The 12,192-nt window shown below is 40.1% G+C and overlaps 1 protein-coding gene across 2 annotated transcripts in view; it reads right to left on the minus strand.

Moving 5' to 3' along the window:
* C9H1orf21 (chromosome 9 C1orf21 homolog) overlaps positions 1-12,192 on the minus strand; it is a 254,983-nt gene that overhangs the window by 26,060 nt on the left and 216,731 nt on the right. For both annotated transcript variants that reach the window (XM_030818756.1, XM_003264455.3), the window contains exon 5: positions 4,564-4,624. In XM_030818756.1, the coding sequence (XP_030674616.1) occupies positions 4,564-4,624 (61 nt within the window). The remainder of the gene's footprint in view (positions 1-4,563; positions 4,625-12,192) is intronic.

Genomic DNA, 12,192 nt, shown 5'->3' on the forward strand with positions numbered 1-12,192 from the left:
TTCATAGGGAGAGTCTTTGTAACTTTTACAAGACTCCAAAAAGATGTACAAGGCCCAACAAAGTTTAAGAAGCCGTTCATCAGAAACAGTAACCAGGTGCAAATGGCACTGTACTAAGATACTCTTTATTTAATATTCAGGATCCTCTTTGAGGAAGCCAAGGACTCCCTGGTCATCAGCCAGGGTCTTACATCTTCATAAAGCAAAATATAAATCCCTGTTTTTGCCTGTAGAAGATACTATTATTGCAGATACCTAAAAAATTTATTTACTTTTTCTGCTTTTTACAAACAAACTGGAATGTATAGTGGAAAGCATATCTTAACATCTGATGTCACCTGTATTTGGCACTATATTCAGAAACTCCTCCACAGGCTACTTTAATCTAGATACCGTCTTCCCTCTCTAGGTACAGTGAGAAAATGAAGTTTAAAATCACTATTTTGTTCCACAGAAAACTGTCATTTTCTTAAAGCTGCAAAGTTAGGCAAATGCTAACACTTCAAGTAAGATTCTAGGAGCCTGTGAATCATGAGGTACAATAGTAACTATAGATTCCAATGGAATAACGATGGTTAGATAGCAGAGTAAAAAATAATGAGGTGAACAGAAATGAGGTGGCTCCCACTGCTTCACAGTGTTTTTACTCTCCAAAAGGAAAAGCAAAAGTAAATCAGATTACAAGCTTCTTTGAACTTTTACTGCACTCCTGACAATCTGTCTCTCTTGGTCATCTCCGGTCGCAGCAGAGTGTTGTGGCCTCCCACCACCAGCATAGTGAAATGGTACCAAGTCCCAAATCCCTGGTTAAAGGACCTGAAGTTTCAACCCCTGAACCAGCTTAGAAGGCAAATAGTTGTGTTCCATGGAGGAGAACCTCACTCTCAGTGACAACAGCAGGGTGAGGGTGAGGATGGTGGTGGCGGTGATGGGTGAAGTACTCCTTAATCAGAAAAATAATTAGATTTTTTAAAAATTCACTTTTAAAATTGAACTTGTCAAAGCAATGGACTGTTTACTATTTATTTATGTTGTACTCTATAATTCCTATCTAATTTTGTATCCTCAGTAACTAGCATAATGCTTAGTATAGTATTCAGTAGGTGCTGAATCTTATTTTATTTTTTTTTTGAGATGGAGTCTTGCTCTGTCACCCAGGCTGGAGTGCAGTGGCAGGATCTCGGCTTACCTCAACTTCTACCTCCCAGGTTCGAGTGATTTTCCTACCTCAGCCTCCTGAGTAGCTGAGACTACAGGCGTGTGCCACCACACCCGGCTAATTTTTGTACTTTCAGTAGAGATGAGGTTTCACCATGTTGGCCAGGCTGGTCTCGAACTCCTGACCTCACAATCCGCCCACCTTGGCCTCCCAAAGTGCTGGGATTACAGGCGTGAGCCACCGTGCCTGGCAGAATCATTTTTTTAAATTGCATTTTTGCTACTTGCTTTTTCTTGGTCACCATAACTTCTTAGAAAACCACTTGTTCAGCTGTGGTGCAAAGGTAAACAGCAGCTCTCTGCACTGTGACAATCTCTGAATTAGAGTAGTACAAAATGTGCAAATTAAGTTTTACTATAAATATGAAACCACCTTTCAGTCCCGGTTTCTGTATACTAATGGGGCTTTTACATCTGTTTTGAGGTAGACAGAGCAGAAATTTGTTTTTTGGTATCCAACAACAAATTAGGTTAGAAGGCAAATTCAAGCCATGCCCTAAAGACATCCAATAAAGGCAAAGGCTGCATCAAGGAAGGGCATGTTTTACATCTCCATAGGTTTAGTCAATTTTGTTTCTTATTAATTTAAGGGAGAAAAAAAAAATTACTGGTCATTTCTGGGAGAGGTGAAATCTTAAACTCAAGGTCTCTCAGCATGACTCAATCTCTCAACATGAAGCTCTAGGTGAGTTTAATCTTCTGTTTTTAATCAACTCTGTAAAATCTAAATAGATTTGACTTGCATTTATGGTTGTCCTCATGCTAGCCTGGACCAAATAAATATTTAGCAACGGTAAATGCCCAGGAAAACAATTTGGAAGAAATTTGGAAGAATCCAGCTTTCAATTTTGGTTATATAAACGATGGCGAAGATTACATTAAGCAAACACATATATTAAGGAGGAGCATTTTAATTTTTGGAGGCTTAATGTTTAAACGACACATAAGATAGCATATTCAAAATATCTGGAAGGATGAGCTTTAAGAGAGGAGAGGCAGGAAAGCATGGCTCAGAGAGGATAGAAAATTGCCTGTAAGTATCTACAGCTGGGTACCTGTCATGGCTGATATAGGAGCTCTTCTTCCAATGTAAATGTATTCAATAGTGGAAACAGTGTTTATGTTGAATCTACCAATGCTCTTTTGTCCAGGGAAGCTTCCATCCAATAAATGATCAAGTTATAAACTTTATTTTTGTTTTACTCTACATTCTGGGTTACTCTTTATTTTGTTGTACTCTACATTCTGGATGCAAAAGCAAAAGGGGATCTCAGATTTCAGGTGGGAGCAATGAACTTCAATTCTGAGTAAAAGGAGGTAGAATTTAAATTACCAAAACACACTGGGCCAGGCACGGTGGCTCAACGCCCATAATCCCAGCACTTTGGGAGGCCGAGGCGGGTGGATCACCTGATGTCAGGAGTTCGAGACCAGCCTGGCTGACACAGTGAAACCCTGTTTCTACTAAAAATACAAAAATTAGCTGGGCATGGTGACACACACCTGTGATCCCAGCTACTCAGGAGGCTGAGGCAGGAGAATTGCTTGAACCTGGGAGGCAGAGGCTGCGGTGAGCTGAGATTGCACCACTGCACTCCAGCCTGGGTGACAAGTGAGACCTTGTCTCAAAAAAAAAAAACAAAAAACCTCACACTGGATATAGATTATATCATTTTAAGTGTTTGTAAGTGTTGTTTAAAAAGATAACTTAAAATTCAGGTTTCAAGTTTTACCATCTACCCCTAACTGCTACGCAAATCTTTTTCTTGCCAAAAAGCTAGTGGGGGGAAGTCCAAATAAAGAAAGGAAGAAAAGATCTTCATCGTTTCAGTGGGAAGAAAATACAGGTTGAGTATTCCTTATCTGAAATGCCTGGGGCCAGAAGTGTTTTGAATTTCGAACGTTTCCGAATTTTGGAATATTTGTGTTATATATACTTACTGGTTGAACAACCCTAGTCCAGAAATCGAAAATGCTCTGAGCATCATGTCTGCACTCAAAAAGTTACAGATTTTGGAGCATTCTGGATTTCGATTTAGGGATACTTAACCTGTATTTCTTTTTATGCTTCTCTTTACTAAAAAAGGTTATTGACAAATTGAACAGCTTTTGAACCAGTATGTGAAACTTGGCAACTGTTCCTGGATGAAGTTTCCAACTTAAAAAGTCATTCATAAGCCACAATTCCACTGAAAATAAAAAAAAAATTATTATACTTTAATAAGTATTTATTTATTTACATCCAGGGAACATCATAGATTTAACGCTCATTTTAATTCATTATCCATCTCTATTTTTCGCATTGGTGACCTTCGCTGGTCTTTTAATGGTGGCTTAGAAGATTATACAATTATTCTCTCAGAGGGTCCACGTCAAAGTGGGATCTGCTGCTAAATAATACTAACGAATTTAAGACCTTCCTCATTATCTTCTGTTGAGTGATATACATCATAACTTAGAAATTCACAAATAAATACTAAAATAAAAGGGCAACACAAAGTAAAAAACAAATACAAATTAAAACTGAAAGATTTCAAAGGCAAAAACCAGCCTGTCACGCCTTAACCATAATGTGATATGTTCTGAACTTAGAATTTCACTCTTCTTTAGAATAAAAAAATTATAATACTCGGATTTGTATCTTTAACATTTAGGATTCACCCCTTTGAAGAGATGAATTTAAATTCTATAAGTATGTAAACTCTTAATTATGACAGATCAACTTTGTATCTTACTGTCAATATAAATCCCCACACACTACCAGAGAAGCAACTTGGAGACACTGCTTTGGAGTCAGACAGACCTGGGCTGGAATTCCAACTTGTCCACTATTAGCCTTGCAAATCAAGCATTCTGAGCCTGTTTCCTTCTGTAAAATGTAGATAATACCTGTCTCAATGCCATTCTCCTGAGATAAGTATAAATTGAATTAGGTATAACATGCTTGCAAAGAACTCAGATCAGTGCCATGCATAGGCCCTCGATAGGTTTCAGCAGGTACTATGGACCCCCTTGCAGTCGGAGGTTAGTGCAGGGCACTGGGTGCAAAATGACATGCAGTGGTCAGAATGCTCCGTCTAGAAAAAAAGACTGCTTATTGCTTTCCAACTGACTTTACATACTTTAATAAGCAAGGACAGTCCTGGACCCTGGGAGTCTCTACTATACATTAAACATTCTCACATGCACTTAATTTTGGAAGGGCGGTGACTTTTATTTAATTCTCAACCCAAACCTTCACAAAAATAGCTTTATGACATAGAAACAAGAATGTTATTGCCCTCACATATGAAGCCATTACTATACTTCCCTTGAAATACGTAGGTTATTTATTTCACTTCTTACCTTTTCAATTTTTTCATCCAGCATTCTGAAGAATTCTTGTTGGCTTTCAGAGATGTGCATGCTGAAAAACAAAGGGTAGTTAAGTGCATATTTTAGTGCTTTGCTAAACCTGGTCCCCGCAAAGGAAAAATGCTGAGTCCCCAAACTTTGGGGAAGACATTTATTTATTGCAGACTTTTCCACTGAAATACTCTGAAGTTACATTAAGGATAAACAGTACAGTAATCCTGCAAATGTGTTTCATAATTGTCTATCAGTGCCTATGACTTAAAGGAAGACAATTTCCTTTCAATGTACAGATGCTATTTATAGTAATGTTTCCTGGGAGCTGTATGCCAAATTCTTTCTTCAGATACACATTTGTGATTTAAAAAAAAAGCATGAGCAAGCAGCACATGGCATATTTCAACAGTATATTGAAAAAAAATAAAAAAAGAAAATGTATCCTAGTTATTGTATTGAAATATATATTTTACAAAAGTTGTCAGTATCAGCATGATCTCCAGCTGACTATGGGTGTGGGCTGGTGGCAAACAAGCTGAGGACATACAGATGTCCTGATGTTACTCCTGAGCACTTTCTGCACTGGTGGCAGCAGATGCACCTCTGAAAACACAATTCCACTGGAACGTGGGAGGACGCATGTTTGAGTAGCACTTGCTCTGTGTTTCCTGTCCTGTGACATTTAACAGCCTTCTTAGTGAGACGGCTGACAAGGCTGGTGGGGACAAAATAAGACGGTAAGGAGAGCAGGGATGAATTACAGATGGGAAGGGCATGGGGCAGTATAGGACTTAGTCTTAATGAGCCATGGTCTTAATGACAGTTGTTTCTACCTAGCAGATAGCTGTGGGTGTTCCAAGGAGGTGAAGGATGCTGGATAAGAGACGTTATCACACAGAGTTTCCTTTAGTTACTATCAGTGCCTACTGCTTGTCCTGTCTGAGGGAGGGGGTTGGGGGTGGGCTCAGGAATGGCTTCTTCCCTTCATATCCAAGTGTGGCGAAAAGCCCATCGGATGTACCCTTTAGCATCATGCCTTATCCTTTAGGGGCCACAAGGAGAGGCACAAGTGACCTGAAACCCTCCAGGCCTCCTGTGACAGACAGTGGGGCATGAGGCTCAGAGGAGGTTCTCCCCTCTGTATAAAAGCAACATTAAAATCTGTGAGCAATGACATTAACTCGGCTATCAAAGGAAAACAATGTACATATCTGATTCCATTAATCAACTTCCATGGTTTACAAAGCACTTTCACATATATCACGTAATTTTACTGCCCTTTATCTGATCATTCAAATAAGGTAAACGTTTTGTTTGGGAAACACGCCCTCTCTTATTGCAGGTTTGAAAGGCAGAACAGAATCTGGGATGATGAGAGTACATTAAACTGTCTCCTCTCTGTAGGATCCTGGGCAGAAAAGCCAGTTTGCATAGCTGAGTTTTCCCAGGTTCCTCATGTTTTCACCGTCTCAAGTACCAAAACGTTTTTTATTTGAGCCATGTTGGATGCAAATCTTTCTAAATTTCATATTCTTATAATAGAGGATCTCTCTCATAAACACTTCTTTCTTTTCTTTTCTTTTCTTTCTTTTTTTTTGAGACGGAGTCTCGCACTTTCGCCCAGGCTAGAGTACCGTGGTGTGATCCCGGCTCACTGCAACTTCCGCCTCTTGGGTTCAAGCAATTCTCCTGCCTCAGCCTCCCGAGTAGTTGGGACTACAGGCGTGAGCCACCACGTACAGCTAATTTTTTGTATTTTTAGTATAGATGAGGTTTCACCATGTTGGCCAGGCTAGTCTTGAACACCTGACCTCAGGTGATCCACTCACCTCGGCCTCCTAAAGTGCTTGGATTAACAGGCATGAGCCACTGCGCCGGGCCAGATCTCTTTCTCTTAATATAGGTAACTGGATAGATAACTGTATGTATATGTTGCCCCAGAAATGTTGCCCCTAGAAAATATTCCAGAGACCTCATAAAAAACGGCATTTTTAGGATTTGACGTTCATTGTGGAAACTCTCTGGTTGGAGTTTTTAGCATATATTGCCTTGAATATAGCAGGAGGGCAAAAAATATTTCTTAATTAATTGACAGAGTCCCCCTATTTAAGTTCATGTGATTCACGACCCCTTGCTGAAGCAGCAGAGTTTGTCAGCATGGGTGATGTGCAGGGCCTGAGTCCCCATCTATAAAACCAGGGCTGGTCACTGATATCCTTTCTACTGTCTATAATTGTCACTACTTCCATTAGCTCCTTTATTTAAATACCACAACATGAAAACTGCGACGTTTGGTCAGTACTCATACATATGCACATGAGAGGGACAAGAGGGGGCATTTTTAAACAAAAGTAATTCTGCAAATGTATCTGCAACCTCTGTGATCAAGAACGCACTTATCACAGGGTCAGGATCCCTATCAGGAGCAGTGGTGGCTAAGGACCTCAGGATGCTTATGTGGGAAAGCGACCACAAAACTCTCAGTGATTTCAGTTTTGTGTTGTCCCATGATATAGAAATGCTGCCTGCTTTTTCTTTGTCTAAGAACATTAGAACATGCCTGCCTGCCTTTGCCACATTTTGTAACTCACGAAGAAGAGTCACACACCAGACTGAGTCACTCTCTTGACAACTTGAAGTACAGTGCATGGGTTGTGTTAGAAAAGACTGAATGGAAGGGAGCCTGATGCACCAGACAGGCTCCTCCAGATAACCTGCATTGTCACTGGAAGTGTGTCAGACATTGCTAGGGGAGCAAATGCCCACACAGGTCACCTGTGCATCGTCTCAGATCTGGTGTCATCCGAAAGCATGAGGCCTACTCTGCTGTTCTCCATTGGATTGTTTCAGACAGAAGAAGAGAAATTTCTTCAATGGGGCAGAGACAGAATTTTTATTCTGATGAAATAAAAATTTCCCCATATCAACAGATTCCCGTCTAGATAAACACGGGTCCCCTCTTCCCATGTGGAATAAACTTATCCACACAGCGCCATGAATATGTGTTTACCTTCAAGAGTACAAACTGCACTGTAGAAAACAGCTCCTGCATAAAGACTTGATTCTAAAATCCTTTCTGATACACAATTTGATGACTGTGAGTGGGGGAGATGAGGAGGAAAAGCTCACTGGCTTTTCTATCTTTTTTCAAGATACTAGAAAGGGATCACTGAATTGTTTATGACTTAAGTTTATAAAGGATGAATAATTGATTTTAAGATTCACTTACAAAAGATTCACTACAATTCACTTACAAAAGCCTGCACATTGGTACCTGACTTAACCAATAAGGCTCAATAATTTTAGTAATTCCTATTTCTCTCTCGTAACTAAAACTCAACCTTGGAAAACTCAATGCAGCACTGGAGCACTCCCTGTGCCCTTAGTTAGTGCTGGCAAAGCTCTTGTGAATTAACTCTGCACCCTCAAACACTCTTCTTCCTGAGACTTCTCAGCTTTATGGGACCAGGGATGACAATACAATGGCATCTTAATGCAAAGTAAACCAGTTAGTGAACGGTGGGCAAAACGGGCTCTAGAGCTAAAAGATATGGGGCTTTCGCTTTTAGTGTCTTAAAAAAATAAAATCTGCAAATGATAAAAAGCTAAGCCCAAAAGTATGAGGAGGCAAAGTCCTAATTCCCTAATACCTCACCCGTGAAGCCTGGCAGAATAAGCCACCCTAAAATACGCTCACTTTGGCATAAGGACTATTTTGAGCTAAAGACAACTGAAAACAGCAGGTGCAGGAGGGGAATTCTGACCTCTTTTCTTCCTGAAAGAAGGAGATGAAAATCCCATGTGAATAATGCCCTCCCCACCCAAGGAGGAAAGAAACATTCTCCATCACCAGAGACAGGGAGTCAAGGCAAAGAGAATTCTGTACTAAGAGACTTTGTTAAAATAATTCCTTTCTTCCTTTAGTCTCCTCACATATTTCAGGTGCTTTTCCATAACTGTCTCTGTTTGTTCAACCTAGTATACAAATATGTGGGTTTTGTCACTTCTTGGGTCTTCATTTTCTTATAGGGGCTCCCATGTACATGTAGAAATTGATATATATTCTCCTGTTAAATCTGTCTCATGTCAATTTAACTCTCAGGCCCAGCCAGAATTCCTGAGAGGGTCGGGGTAAAGTTCTGCCTCCCCTGCAAAAATGAAATTCAATTACCAGGTGGGTTCCTGGTAAACCTTGGCCTGAACACAGTTTTTCCTTCATGATCATCATTTTTCAATTGGACCTCGGGGAAGTAGATTCATCCTAACCCTCATTCTGTGACGGACCCCTACTAGTAATTCATGCATAGCTCACTTTTATTTATTTTGTTAATTTTTTTAAAGTAGTATAATAAACACCTGTGAAACCAAAATAAAAAACAAAAGCGAGGACCTTGATAACCACCCATAGCTGATTCCATGTGAGCTCCCATCTGCGTGTGTGTTCCCACAACCCAATGTAACTATCACTCCCTCACTTTGCTTTTATATAGTTTTAATGCATCTCTTTGTGTGCCTTTAAAAGACAGATTATTTCAGTTGTTTTTAACTTTATAGAGTGCATCATGTTCTATGTAATCTTTCAGGACTTATTCTTTTCTTGTAATATTAGACTGCTAGGGCCCATCCAATATTGTGGATTGCTGCTGTGCCTTTGTTTGAACTGCTGACTAACATCCCACTGTATGACTATAGTGTAGTGCATTCAGGCAACCTCCTGTTAAAGGCATTTGGGTTGTTTCTAATATTGAAGGCATTTTTACCAAGTGCCAGACAATGCCATAAGCAGTGGGTATACCCTATTTCATTTGTTCTCCAGCTCAAGACAAGATCTTTCACTTCCATTTCTCTCTGAGAAAACTGAAGCTCAAAGACAGTAGGTCACTTGCCTGATATCAAATTAAAGCATTAAATGAAGGTATGAGGATGACATGCCTTCGTGGTGGTATGAGGATGATCTGCCTTTATGCTATGGGATTGTCCTTGCACTCATGGGGAAGAAGAAGCCTCATCTTATTTTATGCATCAATATAGTAAATTGATCCTATATGTCAGCAAGTAGGAAAAGTAAAACTCTTCTCTTGGTCCTCCAGAAAGATTTCTTAATTGAATTCCAGGAATCCAATGTTCTGTTCACAGTTTGAAATACATACACACATGTGTGTACACACACACACACACACACACACAAGCATGCTGCTGTGGGGAAAACAGAATTTTCTCCTCTGAAAGCTTCAGCACACGCCAGTCTGTAAGTGTGCTGCTTCAGGGTGTCAATGTTAAGTAAGTATTCTTTCAAACAGAAAAGAGAAATTCTCCTCCATTCGATCTTCTTTATAACTCTGAGATAAGGGAAGCATTTTAAAATAGCATTTTTCAGACATCCTGGACGATAAGGTGGTTTGGCTGTGTTATCAGATATCTGCTGTCCCCAAAAGCAGATAAAGTGGATGAAAGTGATCAGCAGTAAGGTGGGCTAGCGAGGCTGTGGCCATAACACAACATTTACCTGAGGGTGAAAACATCAGCCGCGTCATTACACTGACATTGCAAATGGTAAGTGGATTTTAACATGTCCAGTTTTCTTTGAAAGTAAAAATTAAATGATAGAGCCCATTATCTACCCCCGAGGTCTCCTAACTGTGACACCACAGTGGTCATAGCTGCAGCGATTCCACAGACACTGAGCCAGGGTAAAGTGATTATGAGTTAGGTAATTTTTGTCACAATTTTCTGGAAGAACCAGAGATAACAGACCTTCTTCTGCTTATGGTTTTGATTTATGGGGCTATCAATACACATATGTAATAGTCAAATTTATTTTGGGTTAGGGGTGACTGTGTCAAATGTACCAGTGTCATCGGTACTCTCAGGAAATTTGTCTCCATTTAGGTGAAACACTAATAGAGATTTGTAGCCTCTGGGATAACACGGCCTCTTTGAAGGAGAGGACAGCTTCAAAGTCATACAAAGTACATTTTATCATTAAGGCTAGAGTCAGTTGTAGAACAATCTAGAAAACTACTCATTATTGTTTTTTAACTTTTGAACATGCAATGACCTTTTAAATGAAACATTTAGGGATAGTCATCTGTTGGTAATCAACAATCATATTTTCAAGTTTCTACTATAAGTGGGAAAATGTATTAGGCACTCTATAGATCCTCATGTGATATAATCTTTTTCTTCAAGATAATTTTTTTCTTTTCTTTTTAACTTTCCAATTGTGATATACCTAACACACAGAGGACATATAATGTTATTTGTACATTTTTTTTTTTTGCAAAATAACAATTGAACATTCATGTAATTACCACCCAGATTAAGAAATGGAGCCTCTGGTTCCATTGTCCTCCATTTGGTCAGAAATAACTAATATTCTGAACTTAATGCCTTTTCATTTCCTTATATCTCTTTGTTGTTTTACCATATACTAACAGACAACCTATGCCTTAGTCTGTTTTTTGACTTCATGTGAATGAAACCACATGTAGGCATGTATCGCTGCTTACTCTACTGCCTCATCCTTATGAGATTCCTCCATCATGATATGTGTACCTATAGACACTCATTTTCACTGATGGATAGTATTCCCACAGTTTGGATGCCACGGTTCAGTTACCCATTATATTTTCTTTTTTTCCTTGAGACAGAGTCTCGCTCTGTCGCCCAGGCTGGAGTGCAGTGGCGCGATTTCTGCTCACTACAAGCTCCACCTCCAGGGTTCACGCCATTCTCCTGCTTCAGCCTCCCGAGTAGCTGGGACTACAGGAGCCCGCCACCATGCCCGGCTAATTTTTTGTGTTTTTAGTAGAGACGGGGTTTCATTGTGTTAGCCAGGATGGTCTTGATCTCCTGACCTCGTGATCCTCCCGCCTTAGCCTCCCAAAGTGCTGGGATTACAGGCTTGAGCCACCGCGCCTGACCTATATTTTCTTTTTTTTTTTTTTTTTTTTTTTTTTTTTTTTTTTTTTTGAGACAGATTCTTGCTCTGTCGCCCAAGCTGGAGTGCAGTGGTGCAATCTCGGCTCACTGCAAGCTCCGCCTCCCGGGTTCACGCCATTCTCCTGCCTCAGCCTCTCCGAGTAGCTGGGACTACAGGCGCCCGCCACCACGCCCGGCTAATTTTTTATATTTTTAGTAGAGACGGGGTTTCACCGTGGTCTCGATCTCCTGACCTCGTGATTCGCCCGCCTCGGCCTCCCAAAGTGCTGGGATTACAAGCGTGAGCCACCGCGCCCGGCCCGACCTATATTTTCAACGGACATTTGGGTTTTACCTTTAAGAGCTTCTTAATTTTAATGCAGTCATATTAATTAATGATTATCCTTAAGAACTACATCCTTTGTGTCTTATTCAAATTCTTCCCTACCTCATGGTCATAGTGATAGTCTTCTCTGTTTTCTTCTAACTGGCCTACAAAGTCAGCTTTGTCATGTATTGTAGGTCTGTTTTCATTATTCTGTTCTGTTACATCAAACCACACTTTCTCAATTACTAAAGCTTTATATTAGATCTTGATTATCTGGTAGGCAAAATGGAACTCCCTCTGAAAACATTTTTAGCTTTAAAAACAATGCAGTTGTTCCTTGGTATCTGTGGCAGATTGGTTCCATGACCTCCCTGCAG

The sequence above is a fragment of the Nomascus leucogenys genome, chromosome 9 (assembly GCF_006542625.1).
Source record: "Nomascus leucogenys isolate Asia chromosome 9, Asia_NLE_v1, whole genome shotgun sequence".
Taxonomy (NCBI): domain Eukaryota; kingdom Metazoa; phylum Chordata; class Mammalia; order Primates; family Hylobatidae; genus Nomascus; species Nomascus leucogenys.